The sequence below is a fragment of the Dermochelys coriacea genome, chromosome 12 (genome assembly GCF_009764565.3).
Source record: "Dermochelys coriacea isolate rDerCor1 chromosome 12, rDerCor1.pri.v4, whole genome shotgun sequence".
Taxonomy (NCBI): Eukaryota; Metazoa; Chordata; order Testudines; family Dermochelyidae; genus Dermochelys; species Dermochelys coriacea.
Genome location: NC_050079.1, coordinates 25,400,268 through 25,420,344, shown reverse-complemented (window position 1 = coordinate 25,420,344; position 20,077 = coordinate 25,400,268). Strand labels below are relative to the sequence as shown.

Genomic DNA, 20,077 nt, shown 5'->3' with positions numbered 1-20,077 from the left:
CTCCCATTAACACAGAAATCACCCTGCAGCGTAAAAGTGTCAGCCAACAACGGCACCTAGTTATTTCCTGTCAGCTGGTCCCTTTGATCTAACCTGATCCTTCTTCACTTTATTAAAAACTTCCTAATCTTTAGTCTTTGATCTCTCTGTAGGATTCTTCAAAGAGCTTCAAATTAGCAAATATGCAAACAAAATATTATATGTATATATTCAGTGCTCTGCATCTGTAAGAAAGGAGGCAGCAAGTGGCTGTTTCCTAGAGAGACAGGTTTAAATAGGGGTAGTTTTTTTAAAGCTAAAGGATGCCGTAGTTATCAATTGTTTATTGGAATGAGGGTGGATGACATAGTCCAAGCTTTTTACTGTGGGGTGGTTTGCTCTGAAGGTGTAACAAGGCAGCCCAGCAGGGTTAGCAAAAAAGCCATGTGCATATTTCATTCAGCATGCCAGATGAAAGGATTATGTCACATTCAAGAGCAACAAAGAGCTCTGTTTAAGTTTATACCAGCCTGGATCAGTGGGGGCAGCCGTTAAGGACCACCAAGGTTTTAAATAGAACCCGACACTTTAAAGTTTCCTATAGTTTTCCTTAGGGATAAGTCCACCTAACATGAAGGGAATGTTAATATCAGCTGGGAGTTAGATTTTTATGGTTTTAAGAGAATTTTTAAAAAAAAAAATTCCTTTAAATGTTGCATTTTTCTTCTTAGTAAAGTCACGTCCAAAGTTAATTTTATTACATTTATATTCTGCTTTATCCTAAATTTAGTCAGTAAGAGAAATGTATTAATAAGCAGTAGTGTCACCATACGCTCTCTCATAGCAGAATGCCTCATTTTAGTCCCAAAAGTTACCTGGAGCGTAACTGGACACAAAGTTGGTGTCCCCCTTCCTTTTATTTTTGAAAATTATTTACATCAGAAACAAAACAAAAAAAAAATCAGGAAACTGAGGTTGGCAAGGGAGTGCATGTTATTTACACTAAAGGGGATCCTGCAGCATTTCCTGTATGACTATTTGGTACATGCCCCTCATCTAGGGTCTTTGCATTCCACAGTGTGGCCTTGGCTGATGGAGAGGTAAGAGCCATACATATTAGCTCAGTTGTTCCAGGATGGCACAAAATTCAAGCTCTACTGAGGAAGTGTTTCCAGGCCACAGGAATCTCCCCAGGATTGCAGTTAATAACCAAGGACCCAATCCAATAGCTACTGAAGTCTATGGGACTCTTTCCATTGAGGTCAGTGGGAGCTGGAGCAGGTCCCAGATGAACAATTTTAAGAACCAATAAGTAATTCACAGAAATAAAAGATTCTACAAACAGTACCAGCCTCAAGGAATGCTTTGGCCTCTGGCCACTTGCCCAGTTCACTCTGTAAGCCTCCCAGCTTCATCATGCAGGGACAGAGTCTCGCTCAGTTCGGGAGGGTTGTGACATCACCACCAAAGGTTGAGGAGTTTGCGGCTGAAGGGTTTAATGTATGACTTACGCTTTCTGCCCCAAGCTGCACAGATATACTGCTGTTGATTTACATCTTCCTAGTGAGGGAGGGGGGAAGAAATCAGGCAGTTTGGGAAGAAGGGGTTATGGCCTGACTTCCTGGGTTCTCCATGGGGTAACAATCCAAGATCCACCCAGAAGAAGTAGTCTATACTTGATTTCAAGTGAACCTAAAGACACTTCTTGCTCTCCCAAAATGCTGACCGATAGGCAGAGGTACAAAGACAGAAGCACAAGGCCTCACCAGTAATTAGGGAGAGGAGAAATCCAATACAATAGCAGTCAATGGGAGAACCTACCAGCCACATCCAGAATGCATGCTCCAGTAATCACCCACCTTTCTCCAGGTAACTGTTAAATGCCTTCAGCTCAAGCAGTTCAATCCCAAGCTTAAAGTCACTGAGTTTCCCCCCACCCCACATTGGTTTTACCCCAGCTTACTGCTGTAGAAAGTCCTGTAGGCTATATGGGAAGAGTCTATGCTGCAATATAAGCCCACGGCACCGTGTCTCAGAGCCCAGGTCATCAGACTCCAGGTCGAGGAGTTTGGACTGCAGGGCTAAAAATTGCAATGTAGACATTTGGGTTCAGGTTGAGACTCAGGCCTGGGACCTACCCCACTTGCAGGGTCACAGAGCCCAGGGATCTATGCTGCAGCTCTGTAGCCCTGCAAGCCAAGACCCACAAGCCTGAGCCAGGCCAGCTGCGTCCTTGCTGCGTGTCTTTTATTGCAGCGTAGACATAGTCTAGAGTCAGTCAGGGTATCTGATCAAATTATTCACCGCTCAGCCATGAGAGCCTGCTGTGCGCCCTTGCATGGAAGTAACGGGCCCCAAGGCGACCCCATTTTGCTACTGTGTTGACTCCATGGATTGCTGGAACCTGCTGGGGGTGGGGCATGGGCAAGCAGAGGCAGTAAATGTGCATGGTCTTGGCTCCACCCCTCCTCCTGCCTCAGCCTGCATAACAAGGAGTTGAAGGGTGCAAGTAACATAGAAGCCAGCAAAAGGGCTGGTGCAGGTTCTCACCCACGACCCCTCCCTTGCTCCAGGGGAGAAAATTGGCCAAATTGTGTCTCCCAACAAGAAACAACAGTAGCAATTGCCTGAACTAAATGCTTTCTACAGCTATTCAACACCAGGATTCATTCCCTCATTCTTCTAGGCAAAATGAATGACTGTGATTAAACACTTGTCTGTTTACTTGAATGATGTAGACAAATTCATGGCACACGTGTCTAACCCTTCAGACTGCAGATTCATAATTTTTAAGTGAGGTTGAGTTCAAGATGTCTAAATGTCCTTGGGAAATTTTGCTCAGATTAGCTCCCTTCAAGCATTGTGAGCTCAGACCATTAAGATCACACTGAAGTCTGCTATGACGAGAATGCAATTCTGTTGGAATTCTTTATTTATTGCTTCAGAGTTTGGAAAAATATAACAACCCTTGTTATTTTAGATCACCAGAGATTTTGTCAAAGGGCCTCTCTTATTGATAATTCCAGCCAAATTTTCAGCAAACAGAAGAGCTACAAGATGCCATCACTGTAATCATAACACACAGAGCCAGTCTGTTAGTTCACATTACAATGCAAACGTTCCTTTTTTAAGCTTGCATTCTCAGGCTGCACCGCATGTATTTCTGGTGGGATGCAAGATGAATCTGATTTTATTTCTTTTCCCTTTTAATGGAATAATTTATATTCCATGAACTGTTAACATTTCTTCATATGTGAATTTTGACTTTGAATAAGTTACGAAGTTTACACAGTCAAGCTACCATCCTCCATCACCTGCAGAGCAGCATGGGTAGACCACCACCAGCGATACGCACATGACTCTGAGCCTGTAAGCACTTGCATGTTTACATTTATGCACACAAATAGACCTAAGGAGTTAATGGAACTATTCATCTGCATACGAGTAGGGTGACCAGATGTCCCGATTTTATATGGACAGTCCTGATTTTTGAGTCTCTCTCTTATATAGGCTCCTATTACCCTCCACCCCCAATTTTTTCCACATTTGCTGTCTGGTCACCCTATCTGCGTAAAAGTGACATATGTAACTAAGCGCTTGCAGGATCAAGGCCTAAGTAATCAAACCCAATACAAACACACCGCAAAGCCATCACATTAAATTAACCTAATCCACTTTGGATAAAGCCAACTACATCTCTCAGTTTCCCTGATGGCCTTCAAGATGAAGGAAGGCCCTGGGGTTAAGCAGCTCTGGCTGGGACTCGGGCAATCTAGGTACAGTTCCCGTCTCTGCCACAGAGTTTTCTGCGTGACCTTGGGCAAGACATTTAGTCTCTCAATGCCTCAGTTCCCTTCGGTAAAAGGAAGTATTATTATCCTCCTTTCTCCTACCTTATGTCTGTGTTGTCTAGATTAAAATTTTCCACAGCAGAGATTGGTTCCTACTGTGCCTAAAACATGCTAGCACAATGGGATCCCAATCTTGGATGGAGCCTCCAGGAGCAACCATAATACAAATAAATAATAGGACAACCTCCTCTCTCAAGTCTGCTTCTGGAGACATGGCCAGGACCAATCACAGTCTACTGGTTGGCACAGACGTCATTCTGTGTGGACCTTGCTTTATGAGGTCTCTGCCTTTTCACTAGCAGCGTAAGGCTTTACTACCATCTCCAGATCATGCAGAAGTCATTTAGCCTGTCATGCAACAGTGGATTTTAATAAATATAATTACTGAATAGAAACAATACAAATCCACTGGAGCTAGAATCCCCACTTCTGAGAGTCCCCAAGCTCTTGTATTTTCCACTTACTCAAAAATATACCATAGTCTGGCCATATGCAGGAGCTTCTTCTGACAAGAGTTGCAGTGACTAGGCTAACAGCACTTTTGACCCTTCTAGTCTCATGGAGTGCATCCCTTCTCAGGGTTAAGACCTCAGGCCATCCCCACTCTCAGACCAGACTTTAGACTGCAGTCCCCCTGTATACTGACCACGATTACCTCAGCAGGTCTGATCGATGTCCACCACCTGCAAGTCTGTTCCTTCCAGGTGCAAGGACAGTGATAAGCAGAGACAAATCAACCTCTTTAAAGCAATTTATTAAGGACAAACACACATCAGAGACAACAGGTCTTCCACATAGTAGGTTAAGCTTTCTATAGACACACCAAACCCTCTATTGTCAGCCTGGGGTAGTCTGTTCCCTTAACCCACAAACTATTCCCCCTCCCACTGCTGCAGGGAGGCTCTCCTTCAAAAACCGTTCATTCCTTTTCATCTGCTAGTTCCCAGCCTTGGCAGAACCAGCTTGCCACTTGTTGGTGACAGGATTGTAGGTCCTCAAAGCCTGTAGCTTTGCCTATTGTCTTTCAAGTGTGCCTGGGGGTGGGGAAGGAAGGAGTTCCTTATCTGGGGCTGCTGTCTTCTTCCTGTTTGTAATGTCCACAATCCCCTATTTAGCCAGATCAATGCATTCCTACAGGAAAGTCTAATTCATGCACACAAAAAATACCCCCTCACTGACCAGGTCACATACAGTGTTCATCAGTATTTTTAGATTACCACTCAGCAATTCCACAACCAATACAACAGGCACTGACTACTGGCCAACCTTTCTGAGACTTCTGGTTCCTCAAAACAAACAAGCAACAATCAAAAACTTGTTAAATTCTTGGATCGCAAGCATTTTACATGGTACAAAGGTCTGGAGAGTTCAACCTACACCCATCCTGAGAATGGGACTAAAAGAAAGTGCAAACAGCCCCAGGAAAGAAGGGATCTGCTACAACCATGGGAGATACCAACAATCCACTGGATCAAAGCAGGTTTCCTCCAAATGTTCCCTGATCACTGAATACCTTGGTAAATCCACAGCAACAAAAACAGTTACCTGGGGATTGCTTACAGGACTCTACAGTAGAAGAGGGAAGCCACCTCTAACAGAGAAGCATTTTAATAAGCATATACATTTGCTACCTCACCAATCACACAGAAGCCACAGTCAGAAGAAAGGACCAAATACCAGAGAAATAGGTCAAAGTAGGTAGCTCCCTTTTTCTATCATCCTGTCCTGCACAGCAACTTTTACAGCACTTCTAAGGGGTGGGTCAGGGAAAGAGAATGATCAATCATTCTCTACAGCTGGCAGCAGCTCTCAGGGCTGACCAGCTGCATCAATAGCAAGTGAGGATTTTTCAGCAGGCCAGGGGAATCTGGAGCATTTGTCACTTTCATAATGGGGCCCAGGTAAGTGTTACTTTCTGGGATGTGGGTACTTGACACTGGAAGAAGGACTAGGTGCCCAAGTTCCCCTTTCCAGGTGGATGCGGAGGGGATCATTGTAGGACAGCAGCTGGCATAGTTATTGATTTTTTTTTCTAGGGAGAGATACCTGGAAAGTAGGAAATCCCTCCCCACAACACACAAAGGAAGTGAAGTAGGTAAGTAGTATTTTCCCTGTTTTACATATGGGGAAATGGAGTCACAGGAACAAAGTGATTTTTCTCAAGGTCACATAGGGAGTTGGTAAAGAAGTCCTGGTTTAGTCCCATGGGCCCTTTTGTAAAGGTGACTGACAGAGCAAGAATGTCACTTCCACTTTAAAAACAGCCTGAATGTGGAAAAATTCTTTGATTTTTACAGTATCAATATCCTACAGGCACAGTTGAGGCATAGACCTTTAAGAGTTTGTTTTGTGCAGGTTGCCAGGGTACAGCTCTCAAGCTGCGATCAGAATTAGTGCAGCCGTACAGCTTTAGGTCAGTAAAGCCATTGGTAGTCTCTTCCTCTAACTCTGAGTTAATGTGCACTTCCCAACTGCCAAATCTTCCTCATCAGAACGTTGTGCACTTCAGCAATCATTTTTCAGAGGCAATTGTGGTAGAAACCTGTATGATCGCTTACGTAACAGCCAGTAGCTGCTATTGCTCAGCTTACCCAGAGAATGAAGAGCTTCTCCCCTTCCTCTTGTATGAGAAATCCCCACATTTCAAACCCTCCATCACTTTGAATCAATAAATCAAATACATTCAGCATGACTTACCCACTAAGCAAGTCCATAGGGTTTGATGGGGTGTAACTCAAAGTTGCTTCAACAAGACTGCAGTTTTCAAATTAGTATATTCCAATAGTCTGGCTCTATACTCCTTTCTAGGTAACTAAACTTCAAATATGCCTTTAGAACACTTATTGCAGCTTATTGTCAGGCTATGAAGCCAACAGGGATATGGGCTATTGCTTAATTAAAACACACATTTTGTGTTAGTATTAATTGATTTCCCAATCAACAATTAAGCAAAATCAGCTGCTGCCTACCCAATTAACCTGCTTGTATGAGCACAATAAAGCCATAGACCATAGTAAGAGTTGAGTAATAGATCAGGAGGATTATTGGCATCTTTTGCAGCTGCTTGCTTATTAGTCCTATTCTGTATACCAGCTGAGAACTGGTTCTTTTCAGTACTGAGTAGCCTGTACTGTGGTTATTAGATCCCTGCTTTTGCCAGGCTTCTTAAAAAAATTTATAAATACTCATAGTACCAAAGCTATAAACAGTTGGGAGTGTTACTAGATAAAATTCCAAAGAGAAAAGGGCAAGAGACAGAGCTACATTACAAAGTCTGGCCAAAAAAGTTAACCAGAAGTTTGATTACACAGATGTAGAGAAACAAGAAAGGATTTACCCTCCAGATCCAATTTTCTCTCTATAGAGTGGAAACCTATTCTAGAGGATCTGTTTGACTAGAAACATGAGGGAGTAGCCAAACTTCACACTGTGGGAGATTTGCTGATGACAGAATAATTTTAGAATCCACATAATTTATTAGCAAAGGCCACCAGAAGAATATGCATTCTAAAGCATGGTTTACTCACTACTGTCATTTCATCCTCTGTTGGGAAGTAACAAAGCCCACTTGCTCACAGGCACAGTCCTGCAGATTTTTACTAGTGCTAGTTAACTGAAGGCAGGGGATTATCCAGTGTGAATGAGGGTTTGCAAGATCAGGCCTCAACAGTTTCAAGCAACACTGAGGCCCCTTATCTGGCTATGTATTATTTTTTCATCAAATCAAAGCGTGCATGAACACACCCAGAGGCCTGCTAGCTGTTTCCAGCTGGTTGAAGCCTATGATTTGGCAATGCTTTCCTACAACACAGGTGATTCAAGAGCAACAATTCCCTATGCAACTGGCTGATGACCCTCACACAGCTTTCAGGGACCCATCCCCTAAGTGTATGCAAGAGTATAGAAGAGACAGGTTACCACTAGTGTTGTTTTACCTGGTTTCTGAGATGCATACACTTCTCCAATTTGCTTAAGAGTGAAAAGAGGATTGATCAGTAGCTGGAACCTCTACAGCTTTTATTGTTTTGTAAAATGGTGGTATTACAGGTGGCCAGGGAAGATACTAAAGAAAAGTACAATTGCAGTTCATTTGCCAGAAGAGGCTAGTCACTAAATGTTCTTCTAGTCTAGGAGACAAGCAGCTAGGCTCCCAGCAAAGAATCCTAAGCCCAGCCACCAAAAGCTAAGGATAACAACTTTGTTCTTTGCAAGCATGCATTGATCTTAACTGGCTCCAACACCTGCTTATTATGCACAAAACATAGCATGGTTAAATTATTCTGTATCCTAAGGTTGACTGTCTCCCTTGCAAGCAGGTCTGGATTAATTTGAACTATCCTTGTTGGGAGATATTTGTAAAAATTAAATACCAAGAGTAGTTGGCATCCAAGAGAGACAAGCGCCACCAACAGCATCTTGTCTTTGTTTCAAGGCAGTTCTGAAAAGTTTCCAGAATGAACATTGTAGGTGGGATTATCAAAAGCATTCAGCTCTAGCCTAACTCTTCTCCCATCAATGCCAACTGTAGGACATTCACAGACTTGGATGAGAACAGATGTGTCAATCTGGAGCACCTTTGAAAATCCATGCATCTGACTATCCCTTCCTCATGCATAGAAAGGCTCCACTTCCTACAAAAAAACAGTAAGGCAAAGCACCACTCCAGCTTTTGCTGTCCAGCCTTGTGCTAGGAATCAGTTTGGTAGAAATGACTTTATTAATATGCTCAAACTGCCATTCTAATCCTAGTAATCAGTAAAGATAGTAGAAATCAGTTTTTCCAACAGTCTAACTGGTGCAACTGACTCCCTGCCTCCAGGATTTTATAACTTGCAGGGGATGGAGGGGTAGAGAATAAAATTCCAGCATTGGAGGTAGACCAGACTAAAGAATTCTGAAGAGGAAAAATGGGTTACCAAAGCACATTGAATAGGAAATGGTCTACCTAAGAGCACAGCAGATACTGTGGACTAAAAGGGGTCATGTTTCACACCTGTATTTAACAAGAGGGCAAAAGATAATCACTATTAAGCATCCCACTGCTAGAGTGTTCAAGCAATTGAAGGAATTCACAATACAAATAAAACTGCAGTGTTTTATCTAGTAACTGCTTCTTAGTGGTTTCTTTTATTTACTTTTGTCACAAAAGTAGCAGGGAGGGTGAAGTATTTTAAAGATCTATATGGGTGTGTTTAGGACCACCAGGTTATAGCATAAGAATTAGAATACTTTGACTTAATAACTTTTAACATACCACAGCTAGCACAGTTAATGGACATTCACATTGAAACAAAGATTTTAAATTCCAAAATGAATATGGTCACTTGTTATTTTGGCTATTTGTCAGCAGCAAGGTGCTGTAAGAAACCTCCCGGAACATGAGGTTTGTGTTATGTTCTGCCTTTTAAGTAAGCGTACAAGGAAGCTGCTGTTGTGCAGACCACCACTTAGGTTCATACTCCTGTATTTCTGGATAGAAGTTCAAATTTAAGTAATCACAGGAGATTATGGGAAGTGATTAGCATTGCAAGAAGTGTTAGATTAGTATTAAAGCCACAACTGTCATACATGTGAATTTGGGTTTTGGAGACATGGCACATGAGTGAAGCATGTGTTTGTGTACTCAGATAAGGGGTTGCAAGCTTGAAGTTTTCCCACTTCTAGCTTGGTTTCTGCAAGTTTTCTTTTAAACTGTATTTGGTGTGTAGGGCTTATTAAATTAAGAGTTAATTGGTCTTGCTTTCCCCTCACACAGCCCCTCCACCCTTTGAGTCTTGATGGGGATCATCAACTCATTTTTATAAGCTGTAAAGAAGAAATAGGGGTTGTAAGAAAGTCACCTGTGCAGTCTTATGTGTAGAGTCTACAGTTAACATGATACACAGTGGCTGAGGGGATTTTAAATTTCCATAAGACTTTCAAGGCTTGTTTGTCAAGACTGTTTTCTGTTCTCTTTATTTAATTTGAAGCAAATTGAATTACTGTATGTATAATTGTTTGGAGGGTCCTGAAAGACAGATATGGGAAACTTGAAAGGTTTTCAGTAAGTGGTGCTAAGCTCCAGCAGCTTGATGGGAAATTGAATGCAAATATACCAAACATCTAAGTGTTTCTGAAGTCTAAAAAACATTTGTCTGATACATCTATAGCTCATGGAGAATCTGGACAAGTAAATACAGAAGAGCCACCATAGTACCAACCTTCCCCATCAGTTTAGAACAGCAGTAACAATGAATCCCTAGGGGTTACAGTGGCCATTATGATCATACTATACAATCTGAGCAGTGTTGCAACACTGGGTTGTTTGATTTCTACAAGGTGTTTCCCCTAATCCTAAACCCCCAATTTTACAGTAACACCAGTTGCAAAAGAAGAGGACACAAATTGAAGTCAGATACTCTGAAACTGAGTGAACTAACTGGTAAAGCTAGGATTATCAGGCTTGCACTTAACAGAGTGAAGAGGTTCTATTGTCCACTGTCTTTTATTTTCTTATTTTAGTACATGTGATCAACTGAGGGATTAGTGAGAGACATACCAGCTGCACTTTACAGTTTGACAACCACAAAAATAGAAAGCAACTATACAATCCCTGTGTTTCACAAAACTAGCTTTCATTTGTAACACATTTGACAGAACAGGATTAGCTGCAACAAGGTATGGGGCTTGAAGTGTAAAGTGCTATTTTGGTTAAAGTAGCTAAAAAGCAACTACTACAACATTGATCTGGGTGTTAGGCAGTTAGACTGGTGGTGTCTTCGGAATCTTTCAGGTCAAGCTTTATGCTTCTTGATGAAGCTAATGAGGCCATTTGTTGAGCCATCATGAGATGTCACTGGAGCATCAGAATCTAGTTCTGGTTCAATTTTCTTAGCCAATTGCTTTCCAAGTTCAACTCTGCATTTTATGGAGAGGGAGAAAAAAATTTAGTAGAAACTCATTTAGGCTGAGACCCACAGATATTTAGGTACAAACCCCAGATTAGATACTACTCTGATCCATGAAACTTTGCTTAGCTGTGCCTAAACTCACTCAGCACCTAAAATTTCAGGGGCAAAGTTCCCTAGGTGCCTAAAGTTTTGGCCTCTGGGCCTACACACTGCTGCCTCATTCTAAGTGCCCAGAGCCCTACCAGCATGATCCACAAAGCAAGGGAAGAGAGGCATTCCCCTGCATATCTTAGCTGCCATAGGCTACTGGATTCAAATCTGCCATGGGATACCCCATTCAAATCTGGCCAGGAGGTAGTGATGCCATCTCCCTTAACTTTTAGCCCCATGGATATCAGAGACCTGGTCTCAGTTTCCCCACTCTGCCTGATGGGGAGAAAAGATTTGAACAGGGGCCTCAGGATATTCTGAAGTGGGGGTTCCTCATTCTCTCCTGTATAAGCAGTTCCACTTTGGATAAATTAGAGTCACGAGAGCAGCAGAGGACAGGAATCTGGTCTCCCACCTCCCAGATGGGTGCCCTAACCACTGGACTATAGAGGAGTTGTTCCTCACCCTGGTGGCACCTCCTCCTTTCCAGGCCTCACAGGTTATCCTCACAGGAGTTATGCTGTTCTAGACAGCATTACAGTTTAGGGAGACCCCTGTTCAGTTTCTACTTCAATGTTTTGGAAGAATAATGGTAGCACAGCTCCGTAGGAGAGACACAGAAAGTAGAAGCTCTAGATCAGTGCATAGGAGCAGGGTCTTGGATCTCTGGAGTGGAGAACAGAGTCCCTTGTGGAGTCCTGAGCTTTATAGGGCCTCATCCTCTTCCCTCTCAAAAGGAAGGCAAAAGTTTCATCTGAATCTTATGCACATCCCAGCCCCTCTACTTGCTCTTGGAAGTTTCTACACTGGAGAGTAAGCTATGAGCCACATAGCCAGTGGTAACAGTGACAAGGAATAGCACTGACTGGCTCCTGAGAAGAAGGCTAGCCTTCATCTGAAAGGAAGAAAAGTGGGGAACTCCTCAAAGGGATGCTGTCCTTCAGCAACATACACATGACCCAGGAGGCAACGAAAAAAAGGTTTATTTAGTGACTTGGTAAGTCAACCAAGTGCTGTCCATGACTGCTAAGTCAAGATCTAAGATATTCAAATGACTAGTGATTTCAGGCACCCAACCTGAGAGCTTTGAAAGGACCAGAGTCAGAGCCAGGTGCTCAGCACTTTCTGAAAGTCAGGCCGCTGCAAGAGGTCTCAAGTTTCAGCACCTCAGTTTCTGGGGGGTCCAAATTAGTCCCTTTTAAAAGTTTAGACCAAAAATGTTCATGTGACAGTGGAGGATATCATTTGAAATAGAGCCTACATTAGTGTTCGGGCTCCTAGGTTAGAGGACAACCCTATGCATGTTTTCCTGACACAGGAAAAGGAAATCAAAAGGTGGCTTTTTTGGGTGCTTCAGTATCTTGTCAGCTGCTGTGCTGTCATATTGCTTAGTATTAGTTTCCATACAAGGAAAGTAATCCATGTTTGCCCTTTACTCAAAGGGGACTGCTTTTTGTAAAACTTTCTTGGTCAACTCTGACCCAGTGTCTTTCTCCACTTCTGATATTTCCGTAAGTATTGCTGAGAACACCTATTCTTCTCCCTCTTCCCATATATAGTTTCTTAAAGGTAATAAAAGTAGAGTTCCCTTAATCTTTCCTCAAAAATCTGTTGTGATGCCATGCACAGGTTTAACAGGGGATAACACATTTTATCCCATAAATAGACTTGCTTTTTATGTCTTTAGAGCCACAGTAGAAGCTTTTGCACTCTGATGGATAGCACAAGGAATATGTAGCTGACTTGCTTCATTACCTTAAGCTTTCTTTAAGTGAAGTTGAGTGCCATAAGGATTGGAGATAGGTTAGTAAGACTTACCCCCACTGGTCATAGCTATTAATATCCCACACAACTCCTTGAACAAAGATCTTGTGTTCGTACATAGCTATAAAAAAACAAAACCAGAATTAACTAAGCCTCATCAGAAAAATCACTGAACATTACTAATAATGAAACATATTTACCAATTAAGGCTCCCAGAATGAACGGGGAAAGTTTTGTAAACACAATGGAATTAGTTGGGCGATTTCCTTCAAAGACCTTTCAAACAAAACAAAAACAGTTACATCCCGAACAGAGTCTCATATCAGAATCACATGAATCTATTTTTCCAGGCCCCTAGTATCAGTGAGTCACACACCAAGTTGTTTTGTTTTAATTAAAGACTGTAGAGAGCAACATGAAGAGCATTAGAAGAAGATAATAGCAATTTCAATCTGTTGGTCATCCCCATAGACCATACTGTAATAAGTTTGTCAGAATAATAGTAGTAAAATGTCATCTCCAAATGCCAGGAGCATGCACAGTAGAGCCCTGCAACCCAACCCAACGGGCTGGGTTGCAAGTGTTATGTCTTGGTCAGATCAGGATGTTGCCACCTAGCTGCATGGGGTGATGCTGAGTGAGTGTGCCAAAGAGTTGCAGTGCCTCGTGTGCCCCCACACAAAAGGGGGCTGCAGATGATAGGAGAAGGGCATGGTAGCATAGCTGTCGCTGTGCTGACTTCATGGGCACAGGTTTGGGGGGGCAGGTGGAGATGGGGAAGGGTCAGGTTAAAAACAATTCTTCCCACCTAGATTTGGGCTATGTGGGTTTGGGTCATGTTTGGACCTAAAAATTAGGCCCAAGCAGACTCTTAACATGCACAAGTTCAGACTATGGGGACAACAGCAAGTGCAGTAAGATCAGGCTTCCAGGGCTAGACCTGGAAACGCTTGTACTGTCTGGGAAGTGCTGCAAGGTTGCAGTGTTCTGTTAGCACATCAATGACAGTTGGGTTTTTAAAAAGGAATTTGCCCCATAGAGAGACCTCCCAAATCAGTCACTGAATCTCCAAAAATTCAACGTTTGCGGCTTGCTGCTGTTCATGCCTAGCCAACTGCCACTAGAGGGCACCCAATTCCTCCCAACCTACTACATTTAAACATTTCTATAGTACCCACCCTATTGTCTGCAACACACAATGCTTCTGACACCAAAACATAGCAGGGTAATTTGAATGACAGTTATCACCACACTGATACCTTATGTGGAAGAAGTTTCTCCAGAGCCTCTCCACTCAGCCCAGTAGCCTGCAGTTCTTTTTGAGCCTCATCAGCAGTCTTTCCTTTCATCAAGGCCTCAGTCTGAGCAAGAAAGTTGGCCAGAAGGATCTAAGGGGAAGAAGTTAGATATTTACAAGCCAGTCAAATTACTGCCCTTCTAGTTTACAGTGCTCCCTCTCTCTCTCTATCTAGTGCTTAGAGCCCAATACTGCACCAGGATTCCATTCCAGGATGCACAGTGGCAGGCAAGTCACTTGAGAGCTAAAACTGAGCTACCAGGTACAGTACAACAGAAATATGGTTTTTCTTTCTCCAAGTATAATCAGAAAGCTTTTCAGTGTCATGAATATATGCAAAGGAGGGAATTTAAAGTTTCAGGGTGAAATCATACTTCAGTGGGGCCAAGATTTCACCTCCAGAAACCACCACAATAACTACTGCACTGTATCTACCTCTGCAGAGCTCCTTGTGTTTTACCACTTTCATCCACTTTTCACAAGATTATGCACTCTATGCCACACACCCCCAATCCATGGGATGTTCTCAATCAGATGACATGCCAAGTCAGCCTCTCCTCAAGACCTATACAAAGTTAGCTAGCTGAGAAATCCATGAACTGAGACAGAAACCTTAATGTCCTGCCACATACCAGCCCTACCTGAATACATGTATATTCTTATTGCAGTTACCCATCATCGCTCCTTTCTTAAGAATCATGCAACCTCCTCATTGTATCACATGGATTAGTTTGCAAGCTCTTTGAGGCGGAGATCACATCCTGTTTTGGGTCATGCCTATCAGTCACCATAATACATTTCTAATGTGCCTAGGAATGACTAAGTGAAATTGCTTTGTCGTCTTTTTTTTTTTTTTAAAAAGAGAAAAAAAAGTTATTTATATTTGTCTGAAATCAGTGTTAGCATCTTGACACAAGACTCTAGAGTGTAATTTAAAAGGAGTACTAGCAACCTCCCCCTCCGAAGCTTGAAATAAAATGGTAGCACTAGAAAAGTTACATATTGCACTGGGAAAGTGAATAGAAAAAAATCAGTTTGTAGTTATGTTAAAAAGTGAGCCAATATAAATGGATGGATTAAACTTTTGTTAAAATCAGTCCAGGTTTATAGGGGAGAATGCTCAGAAGATAAATAGCCTGTTGGTATCTTTATGAATTATTTTCCAAGGATGTGCAAACCTTGGAGGTCAGGAGCATCACTTAAAGAAAAGGTTTCATCTCCTTTGAAAATTTTACTCCTTGCAATAAGCAGACTTAGCCAGTTTTTTTTTTTTAATTATATATACACACGCCCCCCCTCTTCCTATCTCCCTCCCCCCACCAACATGCCACATTTTGTCCACCTCTAGACTAGAGTTGCAAGTTCTACAGGAACAAAACCTCTGTATATTCAAGTCAGATTGAGGGGGCAGTCTCAGACATTAAAAATGTGGTACAGTGTTTAAAACAGATTAATTCTGAAATACTGTAGTGTTGAATGAACCGTAGTCTCTTCAGCACAAGTAGTTTTACCTTGTGATGCAAGCCGTTTCTGATTGGATTTTGGGTCTGGACTGGGATTAGAAAATCACAGGGGATTATACGAGTTCCTGCAGGGAAGACAATGTTAGAAACCCATGAATACTTTATTAAAAATCAATCAGGAAAAGTTTTCCTAAAAAACTTCCTAAATTGACAAATTTCAGCCCCTCTAAACTAGTCTAAAAACAGCAGCAAGAAGTTTTCCAAAAAAATAAATATTTCATAAATTCTTGACCAGCTCTACTTTAGAGTATTAGTTTTTTTAAAAAGTTCTAAATCCTTTTGCTGCAACACCACAGCATGTCACCTTCTAAGGCTACTGGTTAACAATAGGTTGATGGTAGGTAAGAAGCCTATGCCAATTTAGCCAATACCCTGCCCTCAAGACTATCAATTCTGCAACCTCTGCAGCATCTGGTGTTCAGAATTTCCTCCCAAACCCAGGTGTTCTGAATAGCGGTCACCAGTTTTACAGTTGTACCTTGATGAATGAGCTGATAAAAGGCATGCTGCCCATTAGTTCCAGGTTCACCCCACACAATAGGGCCAGTATTGTAGTCCACACGAGTGCCTTTCTTGGTGATGTATTTCCCATTAGATTCCATGTCACCCTACAAGCAATGAGGTTAGACGTTTATAATCAGATATACCCTATAGGTTTTTTTTTTTGGTTCTTGCGGAGTCATCTATTAGGCCTGTAACAGCTTTCTCCATTTACTTTAACTGTTATCTTTTTCAATTTTAAAAAAAGATTAGTTTGGTTTGTTGACATCAGGAAGGTTGGGATGCTAACAAAATCTGTGAGAGACAGGGTTTTTATGAGCCTCTATTGATGGTTGCGAATAGAGCCAATAGTTGTATTACTGGTTTCAGAGTAGCAGCTGTGTTAGTCTGTATTCGCAAACAGAAAAGGAGTACTTGTGGCACCTTAGAGACTAACAAATTTATTGGAGCATAAGCTTTCTGAGCTACAGCTCACATGCATCTGATGAAGTGAGCTGTACCTCACAAAAGCTTATGCTCAAATAAATTTTTTAGTCTAAGGTGCCACAAGTACTCCTTTTCTAGTTGTATTACTGTCTGTTACACAAGATAGTATTCTGCCCGAGACCCCTCCAAAATGCCATTATGTATGCAGTGTTTTAGCAGGGTAGATCCCAGGATATTAAAAAGACAAGATGGTTACGGCAATTTTTTTTTTAATTGGACCAAACTTCTGCTGGTGAAAGACAAGCTTCCAAGCTACACAGACCTCCTTGCCAGGTCTGGGAAAGGTACTCTAACACAGTTCAATACTACATGGAATAGATAGTTCAGCATAAGTAGTTAGCACATATTCTAAGGGACGATTCTAGGTGAAGTGGCCTGTTATATTGCGCTCCAGTGATCACCATCAAAAGAGATTCTTCACGCTCACAAGCAAAGTGCACCCTGACCTCAAAAGGCAGTGAACTATCTATGCACAGACTTACAGACAACCTTCTGTATAAGCTGAGCCTTACCTGTTGGAAGTAAGCAGCAAAGCGGTGCATGTATTGATCATATGGCAGGAGCGCATGGGTTTCACAGCCATAAAAGTTTATATACCAGACACCCAGCATGGCCAGCAGAACTGGCACATTCTTTTCCAGTGGAGCAGTGTGGAAGTGGTTGTCCTATGTAGGAAAGAGATGAGAAAGAAAACTACAGTGACCAAAGAAATTTACTTCCTGTATAAGAGATTGAGTTTGGTCCAATTGTCCCCCAAATTGAAGAGTGGCAATAAAAACTGATCTAAGACTGGGAAGGAGGGGTGAGCTCCAACAGAAAGTGTTTTCAAAGCGGTGGAAACAATAAGGAACTTGGGGAAAACCAGTACTTTTCCCACATATGATCATTAAAGTGTCACCACCAGCAATCTTAATAGAAAGATTGTACCAAGTTAATGGGAACAATATTTAACAAGCATTTGCATACTCACCATCCAGTGGGCTCCTGCAAGCAGTTTCTCAAAGTTGTCAAAACCTAACCAAAAAAAGTGTGCATTTTAACTATCACAACTTACACATGATTTCCTTGGAAAATAAGTTCCAAACACAGCCTAGATTCTTGTACACCAAGATTTCCTTTTGTTAGTGAAATTTTGAGTTGGAAAGCTGCTTTTTGTAACTTCAGCTCTATCTGTGCCCCCAAGGTTGGGTTTGAGTAAGTCTGGGCTTTAAAGTTTCAGGGCTCAACTTCAGTAAGTTTTTATACTTTAACCTTAGCCTGAAAGCTGAATGAGAGAATAAGTAACAAAGGGAAATGTACACAGAAGCAGCATCTGTTACCAGTATCTGAATTACTATGGCATAGCTTTCTGATCAGTCTCTGAATTACTGAGACAAATAGTTCACCCTAGAAAAAAATTGGAGAACTTTCAGAAATTTACCTAGGTCTGTATATAAACCAAGCTATCGTTATGGTCCTTAACTAGCACCACTCATCAGTGTGCATTAGGAACTCGTGCCCTAATCACCCCCAACTACACTACAGCATTAATTGATAAACCTGTCCCTCTTCAGTATAAAATTCTGAAGGAGGAGGAGGAAATGGAGCTGATGATAAAAGCAGTAACTCTGTACAGAGCTGCTTTTGTAGACTACTGGATCAAGAGCAAATAGCTAAATCAACCGCTAAATCAGTAGGCCAGCAACATTTATTTAAAGGCAGACTTGGGTTGCTCAGGCAGGCATTTAATTTAGAAGATGAAAACAAAAATGACTGACTGAACAGAAGTCAAAAATATTTTTGACCATGCAAGTGGCCAAGATGCATGGTTGGCCATTTTGTCAAAGGCAAATTTGTGGGTGCAATTTCAGAAGTTGAAATCCAAAAGAGCCAAGTTATCTATTTCACTAGAGATCATTTTAGCATATTCAGTGTGTAAATCACACTGCTGATCATGCAAGCCAGAGTATTTTTATATAACAGATACATACCAACATGCAGAGCAATGGAGAGACCAATGGCTGACCACAATGAGTAACGGCCACCAACCCACTGCAAATACAAGATTGTTTTAGATAGCAGTAACTTTACATGAGGATTCTGTGTTTAAACATATGGCAACAAGTTCTACTAACTCCTCTCATACTGCACTCTTTAGATATGAAATAGAAATTTCCAAATTCATTTTTGCTTTTCAGAACACAAGTTTTTATTTTAATACAGATTGGAGATCCTTCCTTGTTCTGCACACCCATACCAGACAAGCCAGACCATCTCTGGGAATGAGGTTTAGTTTAACTGGTGGAACAGAGACAGAAGATCCTCATTTTTTATGGGTTGCAGAATAAGCTATCTTAAGTGTTCAAATCAAAATGTAGTTCCATTTATTTTTTTTTACAGAATCACTTTGACAATGTGGGACTGTGTCCATTGCCTATGAAGGACCATCAGTTTGGTTATATTGGGGGGGAGGGAGAGGGAGGGAGGAGAGAGAAAGGTATTTCTTTAATAAAAATCTTAAATATCAGAAGTGAAAACAAGCCATTCTGTAAAATGATTCTAGAGTGGTTCTGTGATCTGATTGCTGAATATGCTTGGTATGTTTTATGGGCACCCATTAGGAGGCAATAGCATGTGTTTGGAGGCTGTCAGCCAGTGAGATCAAAGTTTGTGGTCCAGGGAGCACGCAGATCACCTGGTACTAGCTTCTACCTAGTTTCCAGCTGCTAACCTGAATCAAAGGCAGCTAAATATGCCTTAACTGCTGTCCTAATGTTACTTTTGCTTGTAAAAGTAAATCCTTGTGTCAACTACAGCAATGTGAAGGAATTACAAATGGGAGAGGTGGTGTGCCACAAAACAGACAAATTGGCCAGGCTATGAAACTGTTCAAGAATCCTTGTTATAAAGGGTTAGACCAACCTGAATGTTGAATAGCTTCCATGGTTTCAACAACAAGAACTTTAAAACCCAATTTTAAATATGCTGTCAGGCATGTAACAAGGAGCAACCTGTCTGATGTTGTCAGGCATAGTTCAGATATATTACTTTTTCCACAAGGTTTGAGATGAAGGTCCACCGTACTTACATTTTGTGTCTTACTAAATATCAGATCAGATTCTGGTTCTTTGATATTTGACCTTTACTGATCTAAATTATATATATACAGTAGAGTGCAACAGTCAAATGTCACAGCTTATAATAACTACTTGTAAGACTTACACTGGGAGCAATGGGCTATCTCCTGTTACTCAACAGCTGTCTAGACAGCACTGCTTACAGAAAGCTCCTCTTCTGACCTTTGATAGGGAGACAAACTGAATGGCCAAGATATATATATATTTCACTACTTTGACAAGTTTCCTCAATTTGCGGTTAGGATTCTTCTAACATGTTACTGTCTTAAAGCACTAGTGGGTTTACTTTAGTACCTTTTGGGGGGGGAGGGGAAGGATATTGGTCTTTTAATTTGGCTTTTCTGAAGCAGGTTAAGTTATTCTAACAATTAGCATCTATTGCTTGGTGTTAAACATTTACTTACATCCCAAAACTCAAACATATTCTCAGTGTCAATTCCAAAGTCTTGAACTTTAGGCTACAATAAAAAATAAAATGGGTAAATACATTCATATTAGAGAACAGATGTCAAACAGCAAC

General features: G+C 41.5%; 1 protein-coding gene across 1 annotated transcript in view; it reads right to left on the bottom strand.

The window, feature by feature from the left end:
• Positions 1 to 10,298: 10,298 nt before the first annotated feature.
• GPI (glucose-6-phosphate isomerase) overlaps positions 10,299 to 20,077 on the bottom strand; it is a 28,085-nt gene continuing 18,306 nt past the window's right edge. The window contains exons 9-18 of the mRNA XM_038368920.2: positions 19,962 to 20,015; positions 18,412 to 18,472; positions 17,412 to 17,455; positions 16,954 to 17,106; positions 15,933 to 16,062; positions 15,443 to 15,519; positions 13,894 to 14,022; positions 12,835 to 12,910; positions 12,689 to 12,755; positions 10,299 to 10,727 (exon numbers count right to left, since the gene is read on the bottom strand). Of these exons, the coding sequence (XP_038224848.1) occupies positions 10,604 to 10,727; positions 12,689 to 12,755; positions 12,835 to 12,910; positions 13,894 to 14,022; positions 15,443 to 15,519; positions 15,933 to 16,062; positions 16,954 to 17,106; positions 17,412 to 17,455; positions 18,412 to 18,472; positions 19,962 to 20,015 (915 nt within the window). The 3' untranslated portion in view covers positions 10,299 to 10,603. The remainder of the gene's footprint in view (positions 10,728 to 12,688; positions 12,756 to 12,834; positions 12,911 to 13,893; positions 14,023 to 15,442; positions 15,520 to 15,932; positions 16,063 to 16,953; positions 17,107 to 17,411; positions 17,456 to 18,411; positions 18,473 to 19,961; positions 20,016 to 20,077) is intronic.